Here is a 21,354-nt window from a genome sequence, read left to right on the forward strand (position 1 = left end):
AGGGGCTAGCGGCTAATACATCCCCGATGCAAGGGTCTAGCGGCTAATACATCCCAGATGCAAGGGGCTAGAGGCTAATATATCACCGATGCAAGGGCCTAGCGGGTAACACATCCCAGATGCAATGGGCTAGCGGCTAATACATCCCCGATGCAAGGGGCTAGCGGCTAATACTTCCCAGATGCTAGGGGCTAGTGTCTAATACATCCCCAATGCAAGGGGCTAGCGGCTAGTACATCCACATTTCAAGGGGCTAGCGGATAATACATCCCCGATGCAAGGAGCTAGCGGCTAATATATCCCCATGCAAGGGGCTAGCTGATAATACATTCCCAATGCAAGGGGCTAGGGGCTAATACATCCCCCATGCAAGGGGCTAGCGGCTAATACATCCTCAATGTAAGGGGCTAGCGGCTAATACATCCCCAATGCAAGGGGCTAGCGGCTAGTACATCCACATTTCAAGGGGCTAGCGGATAATACATCCCCGATGCAAGGAGCTAGCGGCTAATACATCCCCGATGCAAGGGGCTAGCGGCAAATACATCCCAGATGCAAGGGGCTAGCGGCTAATTCATCCCCCATGCAAGGGGCTAGCTGATAATACCTTCCCAATGCAAGGGGCTAGCAGCTAATACATCCCCCATGCATGGGGCTAGCTGATAATACATCCCCAATGCAAGGGGCTAGCGGCTAATATATCCTCAATGTAAGGGGCTAGTGGCTAATATATTCCCGATGCAAGGGGCTAGCGGCTAATACATCCCCCATGCAAGGGGCTAGCTGATAATACATTCCCAATGCAATTGGCTAGCGGCTAATACATCCCCGATGCAAGGGGCTAGCGGCTAATACATCCCCGATGCAAGGGGCTAGCTGATTATACATTCCCAATGCAAGGGGCTAGCGGCTAATACATCCCCCATGCAAGGGGCTAGCGGCTAATACATCCTCAATGTAAGGGGCTAGCGGCTAATACATCCACAATGCAAGGGGCTAGCGGCTAATACATCCTCAATGCAAGGGGCTAGCGGCTAATACATCCACAGTGCAAGGGGCTAGCTGATAATACATCCCCCATGCAAGGGGCTAGCTGATAATACATTCCCAATGCAAGGGGCTAGCGGCTAATACATCCCCCATGCAAGGGGCTAGCGGCTAATACATTCCCGATGCAAGGGGCTAGCGGCTAATACATCCCCCATGCAAGGGGATAGCTGATAATACATTCCCAATCTAAGGGGCTAGCGGCTAATACATCCCTGATGCAAGGGGCTAGCGGCTAATACATCCCCAATTCAAGGGGCTAGCGGCTAATATATCCCCATGCAAGGGGCTAGCTGATAATACATTCCCAATGCAAGGGGCTAGGGGCTAATACATCCCCCATGCAAGGGGCTAGCGGCTAATACATCCTCAATGTAAGGGGCTAGCGGCTAATACATCCACAATGCAAGGGGCTAGCGGCTAATACATCCTCAATGCAAGGGGCTAGCGGCTAATACATCCACAATGCAAGGGGCTAGCTGATAATACATCCCCCATGCAAGGGGCTAGCTGATAATACATTCCCAATGCAAGGGGCTAGCGGCTAATACATCCCCCATGCAAGGGGCTAGTGGCTAATACATCCTCAATGTAAGGGGCTAGCGGCTAATACATCCTCAATGCAAGGGGCTAGCGGCTAATACATCCACAATGCAAGGGGCTAGCTGATAATACATCCCCCATGCAAGGGGCTAGCTGATAATACATTCCCAATGCAAGGGGCTAGCGGCTAATACATCCCCCATGCAAGGGGCTAGTGGCTAATACATCCTCAATGCAATTGGCTAGCGGCTAATACATCCCCGATGCAAGGGGCTAGCGGCTAATACATCCCCGATGCAAGGGGCTAGCTGATAATACATTCCCAATGCAAGGGGCTAGCGGCTAATACTTCCCCCATGCAAGGGGCTAGCGGCTAATACATCCTCAATGTAAGGGGCTAGCGTCTAATACATCCACAATGCAAGGGGCTAGCGGCTAATACATCCACAATGCAAGGGGCTAGCGGCTAATACATCCTCAATGCAAGGGGCTAGCGGCTAATACATCCACAATGCAAGGGGCTAGCTGATAATACATCCCCCATGCAAGGGGCTAGCTGATAATACATTCCCAATGCAAGGGGCTAGCGGCTAATACATCCCCCATGCAAGGGGCTAGCGGCTAATACATTCCCGATGCAAGGGGCTAGCGGCTAATACATCCCCCATGCAAGGGGATAGCTGATAATACATTCCCAATCTAAGGGGCTAGCGGCTAATACATCCCTGATGCAAGGGGCTAGCGGCTAATACATCCCCAATTCAAGGGGCTAGCGGCAAATATATCCCCATGCAAGGGGCTAGCTGATAATACATTCCCAATGCAAGGGGCTAGGGGCTAATACATCCCCCATGCAAGGGGCTAGCGGCTAATACATCCTCAATGTAAGGGGCTAGCGGCTAATACATCCACAATGCAAGGGGCTAGCGGCTAATACATCCTCAATGCAAGGGGCTAGCGGCTAATATATCCACAATGCAAGGGGCTAGCTGATAATACATCCCCCATGCAAGGGGCTAGCTGATAATACATTCCCAATGCAAGGGGCTAGCGGCTAATACATCCCCCATGCAAGGGGCTAGTGTCTAATACATCCTCAATGTAAGGGGCTAGCGGCTAATACATCCTCAATGCAAGGGGCTAGCGGCTAATACATCCTCAATGCAAGGGGCAAGTGGCTAATACATTCTCAATGTAAGGGGCTAGCTGATAATACATCCCCCATGCAAGGGGCTAGTGGCTAATACATCCTCAATGTAAGGGGCTAGCTGATAATACATCCCCCATGCAAGGGGCTAGTGGCTAATATATCCTCAATGTAAGGGGTTAGCTGATAATACATCCCCAATGCAAGGGGCTAGCTGATAATACATCCCCCATGCAGGGGCTAGCGGCTAATACATCCACAATGCAAGGGGCTAGCTGATAATACATCCCCATGCAAGGGGCTAGCTGATAATACATCCCCCATGCAAGGGGCTAGCTGATAATACATCCCCCATGCAAGGGGCTAGCTGATAATACATTCCCAATGCATGGGGCTAGCGGCTAATACATCCCACATGCAAGCGGCCAGAGGCTAATACATCCACAATGCAAGGGGCTAGCGACTAATACATCCCCAATGCAAGGGGCTAGCTGATAATACATCCCCCATGCAAGGGGCTAGCTGATAATACATTCTCAATGCATGGGGCTAGCGGCTAATACATCCCCCATGCAAGCGGCCAGAGGCTAATACATCCACAATGCAAGGGGCTAGCGGCTAATACATCCCCAATGCAAGGGGCTAGCTGATAATACATCCCCAATGCAAGGGGCTAGCTGATAATACATCCCCTATGCAAGGGGCTAGCTGATAATACATTCCCAATGCAAGGGGCTAGCGGCTAATACATCCCCCAAGCAAGGGGCTAGTGGCTAATACATCCCCCATGCAAGGGGCTAGTGGCTAATACATCTTCAATGTAAGGGGCTAGCTGATAATACAGTCCCAATGCAAGGGGCTAGCGGATAATACATCCCCGATGCAAGGGGCTAGCGGATAATACATCCACAATTCCAGGGGCTAGCGGCCAATACATCCCCAATGCAAGGGACTAGCGGCTAATACATTCCCAATGCAAGGGGCTAGCGGCTAATACATCCCCAATGCAAGGGGCTAGCGGCTAATACATCCCCGATGCAAGGGGCTAGTGGCTAATACATCTTCAATGTAAGGGGCTAGCTGATAATACAGTCCCAATGCAAGGGGCTAGCGGATAATACATCCCCGATGCAAGGGGCTAGCGGATAATACATCCACAATTCCAGGGGCTAGCGGATAATACATCCACAATTCCAGGGGCTAGCGGCTAATACATCCCCGATACAAGGGGCTTCGGCTAATACATCCGCGATGCAAGGGGCTAGCGGCTAATACATTCCCAATGCAAGGGGCTAGCGGCTAATACATCCCCCATGCAAACGGCCAGAGGCTAATACATCCCCAATGCAAGGGGCTAGCGGCTAATACATCCTCAATGTAAGGGGCTAGCGGCTAATACATTCCCAATGCAAGGGGCTAGCGGCTAATACATCCCCAATGCAAGGGGCTAGCTGATAATACATCCCCAATGCAAGGGGCTAGCGGCCAATACATCCCCAATGCAAGGGACTAGCGGCTAATACATTCCCAATGCAAGGGGCTAGCGGCTAATACATCCCCGATGCAAGGGGCTAGTGGCTAATACATCTTCAATGTAAGGGGCTAGCTGATAATACAGTCCCAATGCAAGGGGCTAGCGGATAATACATCCCCGATGCAAGGGGCTAGCGGATAATACATCCACAATGTAAGGGGCTAGCGGATAATACATCCACAAATCCAGGGGCTAGCGGCTAATACATCCCCGATACAATGGGCTTCGGCTAATACATCCGCGATGCAAGGGGCTAGCGGCTAATACATTCCCAATGCAAGGGGCTAGCGGCTAATACATCCCCCATGCAAACGGCCAGAGGCTAATACATCCCCAATGCAAGGGGCTAGCGGCTAATACATCCTCAATGTAAGGGGCTAGCGGCTAATACATTCCCAATGCAAGGGTCTAGCGGCTAATACATCCCCAATGCAAGGGGCTAGCTGATAATACATCCCCAATGCAAGGGGGTAGTGGCTAATACATCCTCAGTGCAAGGGGCTAGCTGATAATACATTACCGATGTAAGGGGCTAGCGAAATAATCCCTGAAAATATAACAATACTATATGACAGTATGAGCATGTCGGCAAGTGCCCCAGCTCATGTTTTACAGATACAGAACTACTGTCTTATAAATAATATAAAGAAGAGAAACGTTTAGGATTTGGTCCCTCCTCATTAGTAATCTGTGACTTTGGAAATCATTTAAGATTCAGCACAAGGAAAACTAAAGTGATTCTTTCATTGTCTCTATCAGTGTGACTGTGTATCATCCCATGAGATTAATCATCTATTCTGTATCTCAATACGGGGCCTGGCTGGTACCTCGCTGCAATTCTCTGGCTTGGGGTCGTTTCAGGCCGGCGGAGATGTTCTACGGGGAAAGTAGGTCACATCTCTGTAAGTCCTGTCTGTGCACAATATATAGGAGGAGACGCTCTCTCACATTTACATTATCACGTGCAAACCTCAAAGCTCGCCCCCGGAGAGAGAACACAATCACTGACAGCAGAGAACAAATATACCAATATACATCATTTTTTGTTTCTGGTTTTGCCAGTATAACGTGATATCTGATCATTTACTCCGCTGCTATGTGTTGCCACACTCTCATATGAAGGGCCAGAACCAGGAGATGTCCAGAGATCAGGTTTGTGGGGGCCCCCAGGACAGCTAACTCATGGGGGCCCACACAGGGGCGTATCTATAATGGGTGCAGGGTGTGCAGGGAACACAGGCCCCGGGGTCCAGGGGGGCCCCCGCACCGCACACCCTGCACCCATAATTTTACTTACCTCTCTGGAGTCCCACGTTGGTGCTGGGGTCCAGCACTGTAAAACGACTGGAAAATGGCCACGGCGGCCATTTTCCCGTCGTTTGTGCATGCGCAGTACAGAGAAAATGGCTGCCACTGCCATTTTCCCGGTGACCTGTGCATACATTATAGACTCTGGGCACACTCTAGTACCCAGAGTCTGTAACTCTGGCGCTGGCCAAGTACAGCTCAGTGCGCTGACGGCTGACAGGCAGAGAGGAGGGGGCCCGTGTCGGAGGCTGCACACGGGCCCCCTGGCTACGCATCACTTTGTGCCATGATCAAGGCGCAAAGACAGTGGGGACCAGATGTGGCATTTTAGGCTGTAGTTTTTTACCACCTAAATTATATTATCATGTACAGTAACCTCTTAAAAATAAAGCCAAATGAATTACCTAGTGATATCGGTGACACACCTGAGTTATTATTCGTATAAGTAGTAGTAAGTTATTTATATAGCCCTATCATACTCCATAGTGCTTTAGAACTAAGAACTAACACAGTAATACAACAGGACTGAGTATTAACACCAGTGGTGTAACGAGGGTGTGGCATGCGGGGCACGTGCCCCGGGCGATAGGGCAGAAGGGGGCTGGTGCAGCTTGGCAATAGTGGGATAAGATGGATGCTTCTATCTGTGCCGGACTGAGACCCTGCCCACTGTCTCAGTGGCATGCCCTGCCCTCTACAGTGTGGGGACAGTCGGCGCTCAAATCAACTGCAAATTGGTTCAGTAAGTTACTGCAGCTGCTCAGCCTTTCCCTGACTCCCCTTCTACATTGCGCACCCCACAGATGTCAGAATGGGAAGAGGCTGCTGAACCAGGGCCCTGATTCAGAGCCGGATGCTCTGACAGAGCGCTCGCTCTGAATCAGGGCCGTCCCTGCTCCTTTTTGGAGCGGCCTCCTGGCGGCTCGCATAGATGTGGTTGACCACCCACAGCTAAAGCGAGCGGCCACAATGATGGTCGCGATGGTCAAGACCATCGCGACCATCAGGCTTACGACAAGACCCTGCGGTAGGGTCTCGCTGCCGCAAGCCCTGGAGTGATTTTGGCTCTATCAGAGCCAAAAGCACTCCCACTGACATCACTAGTGATGTCAGTGGGGCGGGACCCAGACGGTAAGCGTTCCCATGGGAACGCCTCCTTCTGGGCAGCCACGCCCCCGGCACGCCCACCAAAGGGGGCGTGCTGTCAATCACCATCAACAGCACGCCCCCTTTGGTGCGAGACCCTTAACGACGGCTTGGCCGTCGTTATTCGGGTCTCAAGCATGCGCACGACGGAGGCGCCTCCGTCGTGTGCATGCGCACTTGGGCATGTTATAATGTCAGTAAAAATGCTGGGAGTACATTTTAATGGTATACAATCGGGAAGCCGGCTGCATTAATATCGGCAGCCGGCTTCCCGACTGTCATATCCCGGCGAGAGATGAAATGCCGGGCATCTAGATGTAGACTCCCGTCATTTCCCCGACACCGGGAGACCAGCGCCCGGCATCCCGATCGAAGGGATGCCGGGCGCCACGAGCGGACAGCCGCGGGGGGTGGAGGGTTAGGTTTAGGCCACCCGGGGGGGACTTAGGGTTAGGGACCCCCCCGGGAGGGTTAGGGTCAGGCTAGGGGGAGGGAGGGTTACGGTTAGGCACCCCCTGGGGGGGACAGGGTTAGGTACCCCCCGGAGGACTTAGGTTTAGGCAGCGGGGAAGGGGGTGGTTAGGGTTAGGCACTTAGAGGGGGGATTAGGGTTAGACACTTGGGGGGGAGGTTAGGGTTTGGGGGTTAGGTTAGAGAATACTTACCTATCCACGATCGGGATTTCCAGCGCTGTCGGGCTTCCGCTGCCGGGAACTCTACTGATGTCGGCCAGGCGTTGCCGGGAATGCGGCCGGCGGTATTTCATACCGATTCCCATTTTAATAATGTGGTGAGTAAAAATATATAAGGGTTGGCAGACTGTTGTCCCAGGGTAGATAAGCTGGTCTATATAAGAGGGACCTGATAAGTCGGGCTATGCCTCATCAGTTTACTGCAGTGTTTCTTAACCTTTGTAAGTGCTCGTACCCCAGAAAATAAGTTTTTAGTGGACGTAATTTTTTTTATTTCCCCTGGGCACCAGTAACCCTAGTTAACACACAAAACCATGATGGGCAACAGGCTGCCCTCTGAGACCTAATTCACAGCCCCCAGCTCCTTCCTGTTTTGTTTTCCTATAAGCACTAATTGAACGATTGCCAGTATAATATATTTTAATGTAGGCGGGAAGGCACGTGGATGCTTGCTTTAACGGTCTCTCTGTCTGTCCATATGTTCCCAATAACTACATATTTGTGTGTTGTAGCTTCTAATGCCTGTTTAACAGGCCTGCCATGGGCCACCGGGAGATTGGGGGACTACCTACTGGGCCTTACCACCTCTCTCAACAGTGCCCAGGCCCCCGCCACTGATAGGATTGGCACACAGTGATAGTGCCACGGCCACACTAGCAGTGACAGGCAGTCTGCGACTGTGCGCTGGCTCAGTCAGTGTACTACAGACAAACGGGGGTGCGTCTTATACACATGCACAGATTGCAAACATCAGCAGGCTACATGCGAGAGCAGCCTAGCGACCGGGTCTGAATCAGGCCCCCTGTTCCAACCTCCGGGGTCAGACCCGGAATTTAGGTATAAAAGCAGTATCACTTTGTTACACATACTATTTGGAACTGCTAACTATTGACGGAGCTGGAGGGTAGGGAACATTTTGTACCATTTCAAGGAGTCGTCTCTACTATTAATAAAAGTGAACTTTTGAATGCTCACACATGATATCAATGCAATAATTTGCGAGATATAGAAACAATGGATGTATAGCGTGCTGATTTATACATTTTTTATGTGTTTTTTATGTCTATTTTTTCATATATGATTTTAATAAAATATATTACTGTATCATTGGATTCCGAGGTCTATAGAAGCGCACCCTGAGCTGAACAGTTTCTAATTCAACTTATATATTTTCAGTGTACAGACACACTGGCCATGCAGGCTGCAGGGGTAGCTCGAGACATGAGGGGGAGGGGGCTGCTACCTGTAATACATCCTCCATTCAAGAAGCAATTTAGAGAGCAGTAAAATAAGGTGCGCGAGGCAGAGGTTAGGAGTTACACACCTTGGGCATATCAGGGTTTCAGTTCTAGGTTCAGTTTCCTTTTATCTGTTCAGTAACTGTCACATTACAGGATAATTTAGGCCTCTGCTTGATTCAATGTGTGTGATCCATCTGTGTCCTAAAATTCACTGCTTATCTCCATCCATGTCTCTCCATTCGCCTCTCTGCAGGTCTCTCATTGCAGCTCTCTACATGCCTCTCCATTTAACTCTTTCCATGTCTCTCCCTTTGCCCCTTTCCATGTCTCTCCCTTTACACCCTCCAATGTCTCTCACTGCAGCTCCCTCCATGCCTCTTCATTTAACTCTCTCCATGCCTCTCCGTTTACCCTCTCCGTGTCTCTCCGTTTACCCCTTCCAATGTCTCTCATTGCAGCCCCCTCCATGCCTCTTCATTTGCCCGTCTCCATGTCTCTCATTGCAGCCCCTCCATGTCTTTCCCTCCCCCCCTCATTGTCTTTCCTTTTTCCCCTCTCCATGTCTCTCTCCCCCCATGTCTCTCCCTTTGCCCCTTTCCATGTCTCTCCCTTTATCCCTCCAATGTCTCTCATTGCAGCCCCCTCCATGCCTCTTCATTTCCCAGTCTCCATGTCTCTCATTGCAACCCCCTCTATGTCTGTCATTGCAGCCCCCTCCATGCCTCTTCATTTGCCCGTCTCCATGTCTTCATTGCAGCCCCTCCATGTCTTTACTTCCCCACTCATCAATGTCTCTCCTTTTGCCCCTCTCCATGTCTCTCCCTTTGCCTCTCTCAATGTCTCTCATTGCAGCCCCCTCCATGTCTCTCCACTTGCTCCCCTCCATGTCTCTCCATTTCCCCCTCCATGTCTCTCCACTTGCTCCCCTCCATGTCTCTCCATTTGCCCCCTCCATGTCTCTCCATTTGCCCCCTCCATGTCTCTCCACTTACCCCCTCCATGTCTCTCCACTTGCTCCCCTCCATGTCTCTCCATTTGCCCCCTCCATGTCTCTCCACTTGTCTCCTCCATGTCTCTCCACTTGCTCCCCTCCATGTCTATCCACTTGCTCCCCTCCATGTCTCTCCATTTGCCCCCTCCATGTCTCTCCATTTGCCCCCTTTATGTCTCTCCACTTGCCCCCTCCATGTCTCTCCACTTGCTCCCCTCCATGTCTCTCCATTTGCCCCCTCCATGTCTCTCCACTTGCCCCCTCCATGTCTCTCCACTTGCCCCCTCCATGTCTCTCCAATTGCTCCCCTCCATGTCTCTCCATTTGCCCCCTCCATGTCTCTCCACTTGCTCCCCTCCATGTCTCTCCATTTGCCCCCTCCATGTCTCTCCACTTGTCTCCTCCATGTCTCTCCACTTGCTCCCCTCCATGTCTCTCCATTTACCCCCTCCATGTCTCATCATTTGCCACCCTCCATGTCTCTCCACTTGCCCCTCTCCATGTCTCTCATTGTAGCCCCTCCATGTCTCTCCATTTGCCCCTCTCTATGTCTCTCATTGTAGCCCCTCCATGTCTCTCCATTTGTCCCTCTCTATGTCTCTCATTGTAGCCCCTCCATGTCTCTCCATTTGCCCTCCTCTATGTCTCCCCTCCCCTTACCTACATTTAGTTGTGATCTCCAGCCCCATTTTGCAGCATCGCTCCTCAGATCATACAGGAAGTGAGACATGCTCTGCGTTGTGGGACCTCATTCAGCAACAGGCAGCCTTGCGATTCACTGCCACTAACAGGACCGCTCCCACACGCTCCTACTACTTATTGCCTCCCCTTCACCCCCTGGTCCACTCCGCTCATCACCCCACTCCACTCGTGAATGAAAAACATATCAATAAAAAATATATATACTGGGCGACCTCGTTAGGCCACCGTCCGCTGCGGCACCCCGGTGAGAGCACCGCAGCACCCCAGGGAGCTGCAGTGCACAGTTTGGGAACCACTGCTGTTTTGGTTTTGAAAGCTGGTGTTTTCGGTTAGACGGCATTGTGGGGTCAGGGGACGATGTGGATCGCGGGCTATAGAGAACATTGTATTATTAGTAGAGATGTGCACTGACCCCCGTGTTTTGATTTTGGATCTGGTTTACCCTGGTTTTGCATCTGGATTGGTTTTTCCAAAACCTCACCTGCGTGTTTTGTTTTCGCGTTTTGTTTTTGGATCTTGATTTTTACTTAAAAAATCATAAAAACAGCTAAAATCACATAAAATGGGCCTGTTTTTGTTCCTACAGTATAATAGACCTCAATAACATTTATTTCCAGCAATTTCCAATCAATTTTGACCACCTCACAATATTGTTTGCTTAATCTAGTTAAGGCCAAAAGGTTGCATCCAGCTAGCTGGCTGACTAAGCTAAGTGATACAGTGGGCGGCACTAACATGTGGCAGTTCAGTTTCTAATTTCCAACACGGATACAGTGTGTAATACAGTGTGGGTTGGATACACCAATAGTGCACTTACTGTGACAGCAGTGTCGGCAGAGCGGGGTTGCTGACAGTGTCCTCAGTACATGGAATGGCAGTGCTGCGGTACTGGCAGTGTCCTCAGTGAAGGGTACTGGCGATGTCGGAAGTGCGGGGGTGCCAGCAGTGTCTTTAGTGCAGGCTTGCTGGCTGCGTTGGCAGTGCGAGGATGTTCTCAATGCAAGGTGCCGGTGATGTCGGCAGAGTAGGGGTGCCAGCAGTGTCCTCCGTGTAGGATTGCTGACTGTGTCGGCAGTGCAGGGGTGCTGGTGGTGTCCTCACTGTGGGAGTGTCGGCAGTGTGGTGGTCGCTGACGGTGTCCTCAGTACGTTGGGCAGCAGTGCAGGAGTGTCGGCAGCGGCGGTGTCGGCAATGGGGGATGAGAGCCATGACAGACGGCTCTCTCAGCCAATCAGCATTAAGCCCGCTGAAAACAAAACCTTGCGACTCGACAGAGGGGTCGCGAGGTTTTGCCTCGGGTCAGGGATACGGGGCAGGCTGCGCTCGGATCGCCCCGAATCCCCTAAATTCGGGTAGGTCCGGTTCCCTGCTCATCTCTAATTATTAGAAGGGCCACGTAGCCTGCTAGCCTCTCACATTAGCATTATGCTAGCTACTTATAGCAGGAGGCAGTGATGTGAACTTATCTTTGTAAACAATTAAAATTATATGGAGGGCGAAGGGGCCAGAGTAACACTGTGAAAGTGTCATTGTGAAATGGGGGGGGGGGGTAATTAAAATTTTTTACATTTTTAAATGAAGTGGTCTCTTTGAGATATATATTTTTTGTTAGAGCGTTATTGAGCAAACCAGTGCTTTAATTGGGAGCTGCTTCTTTTCTAGTCAAGTGATCATAGAGAGTTTAATTATTGATTAGTATTTGTGTGCCAGAACTTTTATTTGTGTATTTTGGGTAATTACTATGTTCACCACAAAGCCGTGCATTTTCCACACACTGGAGGAGGCCTGTGCCTATGGCTTACTAGTGATGAATAATGATTTAGAGCAGTGGTTCTCAAACTCGGTCCTCAGGACCCCACATAGGTCACGTTTTCCAGGTCACCCAGCAGGTGCACAGGTGTATTCATTACCCACTGACACACATTAAAAGATCCAGAGATGGGGCTAATTATTTCACTTGTGATTCTGTGAGGAGACCTGGAAAACATGCACTGATTGGGGTCCTGAGGACCCAGTTTGAGAACCTGTGATTTAGAGCCAGGTCAGCTGGGGAGGGGAGGAGAGCCAGGTGGGGAGTGGAGGAGAGGCAGGTGGGGAGTGGAGGAGAGGCAGGTGGGGAGTGGAGGAGAGGCAGGTCGAGGAGCGGAGGGGAGGAGAGCCAGGTCGAGGAGGGGAGGGGAGGAGAGCCAGGTCAGGTGGGGAGGAGAGGAGAAAGGAGGGGACTCAGGGGGAGGACCAGTTGGACCAGGTCACTGAATCGATTTGTGGCTTGTTGAAAAGGGGGCAGAGCCAAATGTCAGGAGGGGCGGGGCTTAACTGCGGGCCGTGGCAGGCAGCTCCGGTACAAGAAAAAAAAAATTGGTTCATCAGAGGGATGTGGCTGGGACCCGGGGGCAGTGCTGCTGGTGAAGAGGCTCAGCCTGCTGCTTGGCTGTCATCATTCAGTTTGACAGAACACAGCACAGCAAGCTCCGCAGCGCAGAGGAGAGCCGTTCAGACTCAGCCGTTATTCTCTGCAGTAGGCTAAAGCTGCGCTGCCTGTCATACAGTGTGACGGCAGCTGCAACAAAGGGCCCAGCAGCTCTGCAGGGAGCGTGCCTCTCCAGCCTGGCGCCTCCCTGCAGTGCAGGATCTGCTGAGTGGGTTGCGCCTGCCCTGCTCCCAGGCAATGACCAGTACACATATGTGGTGAGCAGAGCACACGTGCGTAGCAGAGCTGCAGCGTCCTGACAGAGGCGTGATTCCATTAGCGGTCACTTCACTCCTCTAACACATTGCAGGGACAGGTTACTTTCCAAGCTCCTGTTCTTCCTACATGTGATTTTTAATACATTCTGGCAAATCTTAATTTCTTAAATTATAACTTTTGGGTCTAAGACCAGATAATTAACAAATATTAACAAATATGCCCCAAACACTTTAGTTTAACAAATATGTAATGAATATGAAAAGCAGTAAAAACTGAAATGAACAAAAGTAATTGGTAAACTCGGATTTACTGTATGAAAGTAAGTTGGAAAATCAGGTAGACACAAAGAGCCTCATTCAGAGATATATGCTAATGCCACCGCAGGGGGATGCCGGCATTTAGAATACCTGCGCCGACGCTCTAGTGCCCAGAGTCTACTGATGCTGCGGTGGCCGGCCAGCCGCGTCAGTCAGCTGCCAGCCGCCAGACAGAGAGGAGAGGGCCCCGGACGTGGAATGCACATGGACCCCCTCCTCTCTTAAGATGACCCTGGCACAGTATATGACCCATCCCCATTTCTGATACCGTCTGGCATCTGCCCTGATCACAACAGCATCTCTGTGTATATACTCTGTGTAACGGAGGCGCCGTAGGGGGTCTTCTGAATTTTTTGCGCATGTGCAGTCGCAAATAATTGCTCAACTACGTGTTATCGGCATGGCGTGTAGATTGCGCAAGCCTCTGAATCAGACCCATAGTTTCTCATATTCTTTAATAATTTACCCATATTCTTTATTAATTTAATAATTATTCTTTAATAATTACCCTTGCTGATGAGAAGGTGACTATAAGCCCATAATAACATGTTCACTAATATCTTCTAAATAATCGTCTGCAGTAAAGAGGAATTTATAGAGCCCTGGAAAGCAGTGAGAACTGCATCAGATCCATGTTGCACGTAGTGTACTGTAAATGCGTGCTGTAGCGGCCACCGCCATCACTGAACTTCCCATAGTTGCTGACAGCTGGAGAGCTCGGTGCCAGGTCCAGGACCCACCGATTGGTTCCCAACCTGGTAGTTAAAGTACTAAGGGGGAGAGTTATCATCCCTTCTGAAGGTCTGATAAATCTCCCCCTCTGCATTTATAAAGGAACTAAAGTTAAGCTGCAATTTATATGTCGTTACTGTTCCACAAATGATTACCTTTAACACAGAAATAAGGGGTCTATTTACTAAGCATTGTTAGGAGACAGAGTGAAGAAGTGATAAGAAAGTGATAAGATGCCAGCCAATCAGCTCCCAACTATCATCTCACAGGCTGTGTTTCAAAAATGACAGTTGGGAGCTGATTGGCTTATCACTTTTCACTCTGTCTCCTAACACTGCTTAGTAAATAGACCCCTTAATATTATTATGATAATCATATTTTTTGTGATTTTAGGATGACAGTGAATCCCAGTAGCGACGCGGATGTGAAGCCCCTGAACACAGAACAGGAGTGATCTCTTACAGCAGGATCGCCACCGTGCCATTTGGCTGTATAGCCATCCACAAGTTATATACCGTCTTCCTATAGATTATAAATACTACCTTTAGCGATTTTGTATGTATCTCCTGCTTTGTACTACTCACCAGCCAGCATGTGAAAATAAATAAAAAATTAGACTAAAAAAAATATGTGTGAATAATGGAAATTACTAGGACGAGCTATCGGCTCACCGCATACACAGAGCAAAACAGATGAGGTTTCAGGGGAAACCACAAGTATTGCCATTGCAGAAACAGAGATAAGCAATAGCTGAAAACATGCTTACCGCGTGTGTAGGGGAAAACAGACTAAATTATAATGCAGTGTAATCAATGTAATCATTTAGATGCAATTTCTAGTTACTGATCAATAAAGCATATCTTTTATGTTGATCCAATATCGTCGCAAAGGTATAGAGTACAAGATCTATGGCGGACAGATGCGACATCTTTGTAGGGACTTTTTTCTGTCTGCTGAGAGGATTTACTGGCATGAAGAAAAAAAATTTATTTTTTTTAACTTTAAATTGTAGGTTTGTCTCATTTTAAATCACACAATAAAATGTATACTTTTACCTAGGAGAAAAATTGTAATTACACAAAAAACGTGCTTTACAAATTTATAGAAAAAGCTATTTTTTGTATTTTGTTAAAAGAATGACAAAAGATTATCAATACAGTATATGGATTTTTTTTATCAAATTTTTATGTGGTGCACATTTAGCAGACTCGTTTTTTTATGCATTTGGGTTTTAATATTTTTTAATGATATTTTAATGTTTTACAAATATATTATTATTCATTCACAAATACAGTATGAGGCAGGTAAATGAACTGTAGGCAAATAGTCACTTTATATCTTTATGATCAAACAGCGAGTTTTAGTGACTGATATAAAAATAAAGAACTAAAATTATTATAAAATATATTATTTTATTATTTTATATCTAAAAATTTTATTTTGTGTCATAATGATCAGCTTGCAAATGAAAGCATTAGCATCGAAAGTATGACCAATCACAAAAATTAATGTACGGTAAGATGTGAATCTTTAAAAACAGAGAATTACTAAAAACAGGAAATATTACAACACACATCGATTGGTGAAAGCACAAGTGTTAGCTATTGTGAGTACTCGCAGTAAGTGTTAAAAAGATTATTAAAAGAACAAACACATAATAATAGATTGCTAAATTAGAGCTTCAAGTAATATGAGTGAGCATTGATATAACCCGAAATTTACGTTATCTGTGATTGTGGAGCTTTTTCTTATCATTAAAATTCAGCAACACACTTTTATTTAATTTTAGATAATTTATTGCATTGTCAGACAATCTGATATTTGCCAACCAAATAATTTATCAGGAAACAAGTAATGATACGACAAACCCAAATTTCGACATGATTTTATTTTTAAGAATTTGTTTTGAAACAACTGGATTGATTTAAACTAGATGATTATAAAACATCTGTACGAATGATACCAATCCTCTAACAGTCATTCAAACGTTTCCAGCTTGAATGATTAACTTTCTAAATGATTAATTTGTTTCTAAAGCCATTTTTAAGCAACTAATTTTATATATATTTTGAATATTCGCCACAAGCAGGTTCCTGATGTTACTGTTCAAAATAAACCCAAAGGGACAAATATAATAGGGTGAGAGTTTAGCAGTAAACTCTCACCTTATTACATTGGTCAAGTTGTATTTTCAAATTGGGAAAACATCTGGATGAGAGTTTAAATCGTGAGATATAAAAAACATGCAAGTTTTTTACAAAGAACTCATAGTACCATGAGCCTGAAAAACATGCGAGTTGCTTGTGCCCAGACTCCATTACATTGGCCGAGTTTAAAAAGTGTTACTCACATTTTCCAAACTCTCACTTTATTATATTTGGCCCAATTTGTCTATAATCTTTGAAGTAAAACTAAACTTCTAAAACACAAGACATCTACTAGTAGTAAGTAACTAGGGGATTAAAGATATCTTAACATTGAAAAGAAGATGAGATTGAGAGATTTTATACAACAGAGGGTTTGGAAAATTCTAATTCTTATTTATTTCAGATGGAATTTATGTATCATTATTATTGTTATTACCTTAATTGTTGTTACTATTATTATCATCTTTTATTTATAAGGTTCCACAATGGTCCATAGTGCCGTACAAGCGTTATCCAATAGAACAATTATATAAATTACTCTGTACTGGAATTTAGGGGGTCATTCAGACCCACTCGCGAGCGGCAGTATGCTCGCAAGTGGGTCGATGTTCCCCACTGCGCATGCGCACGACGGAGGGAGCTCCGACGTGCGCATGCGCGAGACCCGGCGAGCGAAGGACTTTCCTTCGCTCGGAGTGTCTCATCAAAGGGGACTTGCTGTCGATGGTGACTGACAGCACGCCCCCTTTGGTGGGCGTGCCGGGGGCATGCCTGCCAGACGGAGGCGTTCCCAAGGGAACGCCTACCGTCTGAAGCCGGCCCCATTGACATCACTAGTGATGTCAGTGGGAGTGATTTTGGCTCTGATAGAGCCAAAAGCACTCCTGGCCTTGCGGTTGAAAAACCCAACCGCAGGCTTTCACTCGCAGTTCCGATGGTCGCGATGGTCAAGACCATCGCGACCATCTTTTTGCACGCTCGTATATGCTGTGGGTGGTGACGCTCCATATTAATGGAGGTGGGCTCTGATTCAGAGCGAGCGCTCTGGTCAGAGCGTCCGGCTCTGGTCAGAGCGTCCGGCTCTGAATCAGGGCCTTATTTCCTAGCTCCATTGTGCTGTAGGTGGATTTATATCTTTATAACCAAACTATGATTTAATACATGGAACTGCATCACTTTTCAGGGAGTTATTTAAAATCTTGATCAATGCAAAATAAAAGACAATATAAAGAAAAGACAAAAAAAAACACAAAAATGTATACTAAAATTCCAGAATATTAGCCTGTAATGTGATTGTCTAGTATTAAGTATTCCTGAAAATAGAGATAATAAATATGTGTATTTTAATTATAGGGGAAGAAACAGGTACTGTATTTCGGAATTGATACGAGGCTCAAAATAGAATCAAAGTAAAGGCTAAGGGGTATATTTATTAAAGGTCGATTTTAGTCTATTTTGAGCAATCTAAAATAGGTAAAAATTTATGAAAATTGATCAACTTCGTTGTTGTGTTTTCGGGGGCTAAATCACACATTTACTAATACTATAGCGAAGGTACAGAAACCTCACAAAACCAAACATATCAGGATATCTTTAAAAAAAAACAAAGGTGTTTCTTTACCCACATCCTGAATGTGCGCATACAGAGAACTCACAGTACCATGACAGCTCAAAAGAGACTACAACCACACGACCCATCCAAGGTGTCCCCATCTTACTGGCCTACAAACCTCGGGCCAGATCTAACGGGTGTCCCTCATTTAAACGCCACGCGTGTTTATCTAGGGATGTTTCACCCGTCGTCCACTGAGAGGTCAATATAGGAGCTTTTCCTGTAAGCTGCTCACTTCATAACCCAAGCGCGAAATGCAAACCAACAATTTAACTAGTTTACTTTAGCTAGGTTGCAGCTAGTTCTATTTAATAGGGTAGGGAATAGCTGCAATTTTTCCAACTCGAGGTAAAGAGAAATTAAAACATAGACCTGAAATTGTTGACTCATCACTGCGACAACAATTCTCTAACAGCGAATAGGCCGCAAACTGCGCTCCTAAAGTCAGACACCGTTGCAGACATTTTGCAAGGTCACCGGTCAGAGCTGCACTCTTAGGTCAGCGAAAGTCTAAAAGCAAAGGGTGTGTTGACCCCCTCGGCCGTTACAGACAATAGTGAGGTAATCTGGGAAAGGGCGCCCCGGAGCACGTGGCTGTGTCCAACACAGCGCACAAATTATATTGGTATGGATTGTTCATATAAATTACAGCTGATCAATAACCTGATACAACCAGAGGACTGTGCGACCGTTTGGGGCGTTCGTTCTGTTCTGGGAACAGGGCAGCTGTTTGTGTGTGTACATTACAATAGTCTCTGTATGTTTATGTAGTAACATTAGCAGCTTGATGTTAGGTATAGGAGCGATGGTCTTTGCAATTGTATACCCCCATGATTATTCCCCATCCACCTGTACCCATTAGTCATCCCTTACCTCTCGCTTTCTCATTACTATGTACTACTGGACATGCTATAAACCTAATACCGTGTGATGACGCAGACACATTACAAAAGGAAATAGGTGATCTGATTGTGTGACATAACAAAAATCTAGAATAAAAATAAAATGAATAAATGACAGTCATTGCACACAAGTGGTTTGTGTAATGCTGTGAGGTGTGGCAGGTGATAGCCAGGTGTTTACATGGTGATAGCCAGGTGTTTACATGGTGATAGCCAGGTGTTTACATGGTGATAGCCAGGTATTTACATGGTGATAGCCAGGTGTTTACATGGTGATAGCCAGGTGTTTACATGGTGATAGCCAGGTGTTTACATGGTGATAGCCAGGTGTTTACATGGTGATAGCCAGGTGTTTACATGGTGATAGCCAGGTGTTTACATGGTGATAGCCAGGTGTTTATATGGTGATAGCCAGGTGTTTACATGGTGATAGCCAGGTGTTTACATGGTGATAGCCAGGTGTTTAAATGGTGATAGCCAGGTGTTTACATGGTGATAGCCAGGTGTTTACATGGTGATAGCCAGGTGTTTATATGGTGATAGCCAGGTGTTTACATGGTGATAGCCAGGTGTTTACATGGTGATAGCCAGGTGTTTACATGGTGATAGCCAGGTGTTTACATGGTGATAGCCAGGTGTTTACATGGTGATAGCCAGGTGTTTAAATGGTGATAGCCAGGTGTTTACATGGTGATAGCCAGGTGTTTACATGGTGATAGCCAGGTGTTTACATGGTGATAGCCAGGTATTTACATGGTGATAGCCAGGTGTTTACATGGTGATAGCCAGGTGTTTTCTTAGGAGGGTTCAGGCTCCAGTAGTAGCTCCTCCAGATGGCTGAGTACCTCTCTTCAGTCTCTAGAACCATAAGTGACCTACACGGGCTCTACTCACTGTATCTAGTTACTACAGTTTTACAGAGCAAGAGAAGTGGTCCTGTGCAGTTATATGTAAATGAAAATAAAAGCAGATACTGAGAATGACAAGTAGAACAAGGAAAGTAGTACTGTGCAATTATATATGACTGTATAATAAAAGCAGATACCGAGAATGACATACAGTACTAAAGAAGTGGTATTGTGCTGTTATATATAAATGAATAATACAGGAGATACTGAGTATAAAATCGCATACGTAACAAGAGAATTCTTACTGTGCAGGTATACAGTATATAAACTAAGAATAAAGGCAGATACAGAGAATCACATACAGAACAAGGGAAGTAGTACTCTGCTGTTATATATGGCTGAATTATACAAGAATATACTGAGAATCACATACAGAACAAGGGAAGTAGTACAGTGCAGTTATATATCACTGAATAATACAAGCAGTACAGACACAGAGAAGTTGTATTGTGCAGTTATATATATTAAAATAAAATCAGATACTGAGAATGACATACAATACAAGAGAAATTGTACTATGCAGTTATATATAAATTAAAATGAAAAGGACGATACCAAAAATTAAACACAGTACTAGAGAAGTGGTACTGTGCAGTTACCTATGAATAAAGAACAAAAACAGATACTGAGAATGACTTATATGAGAAGTGCTACTGTGAAGGTATATATAAATGAAGACTAAAGGAAGATACTGAGATTGACATATATAACAAAGAAGGTGGTACTCTGCAAGTATATCATATATCAAATGAAGAATAAAGGCAGAACCTGAGAATGACATACAGAACAAGAGAAGTGGTACTGAGCAGTTACCTCTGAATGCAGGATAAAATCAGCTACTGAGAGTGACATACAGAACAACGGAAGCAGTACTGTACAGTTAGATATAAATGAAGAATAAAAGTAGATACTGAGAACTACATACAAAAACAAGAGAAGTGGCACTGTGCAGTATAATATGACTAGAGAATAAAAGCAGATACAGAGAATGGCATGCAGAAAAAGAGAAGTGATACTGTGCAGTTATATATAAATGAAGAATATAAGCAGGTAATGTGAAAGACATACTGACCAAGAGAAGTGATACTGTGCAGTTATATATAAATGAAGAATATAAGCAGGTAATGTGAAAGACATACTGACCAAGAGAAGTGATACTGTGCAGTTATATATAAATGAAGAATATAAGCAGATAATGTGAAAGACATACTGACCAAGAGAAGTGATACTGTGCAGTTATATATGAATGAATACAAACGAATGAGAACGACGTACAGAACGGTACTATGCAGCTGTCCAAATACAGAATAAAACTGGATACTGAGAATTACATCCAACAATCAGAAGACGAGAGGTTGCACTATGCAACTGTTCATTTACAAAATCACAGAGAATGACATCCAAAATACAGAATAAATTACTTGTTCAACATTTATCCTTAGTCACGTCTGTAATTCAGACAGTTAATGATCTTCTATTTCACTAGTCTCCCATCAGAATACATTAGAAAACATAACAGGTTACAATGTCTCCTTAAAACTGAGCCATCCAGACAGGAAAGAGTTAAGAAGCCAATCTATACGACTGCAGAATCTTTCCCAGGCAAAATAGCAAGATACGCCCGGGATCTTCATGGGCGGTGTATGGGTCATTTCAGGCGCAATGGCCAATCGTCATCTTCATTATCACTTCGTAA

At 46.2% G+C, this 21,354-nt stretch overlaps 1 protein-coding gene across 3 annotated transcripts in view; it reads left to right on the forward strand.

The window, feature by feature from the left end:
- MAP6 (microtubule associated protein 6) overlaps positions 1-14,680 on the forward strand; it is a 133,047-nt gene extending 118,367 nt beyond the window's left edge. For 2 of the 3 annotated variants that reach the window (XM_088444007.1, XM_088444008.1), the window contains exon 4: positions 14,483-14,680. In XM_088444007.1, the coding sequence (XP_088300133.1) occupies positions 14,483-14,543 (61 nt within the window). In that variant the 3' untranslated portion in view covers positions 14,544-14,680. The remainder of the gene's footprint in view (positions 1-14,482) is intronic. The other variant, XM_088444012.1, reaches the window with a different exon arrangement.
- Positions 14,681-21,354: the final 6,674 nt, after the last annotated feature.

This window comes from Taudactylus pleione, unplaced genomic scaffold (genome assembly GCF_031769625.1).
Source record: "Taudactylus pleione unplaced genomic scaffold, aTauple2 ptg000344l, whole genome shotgun sequence".
In the NCBI taxonomy this organism is placed as follows: Eukaryota; Metazoa; Chordata; class Amphibia; order Anura; family Myobatrachidae; genus Taudactylus; species Taudactylus pleione.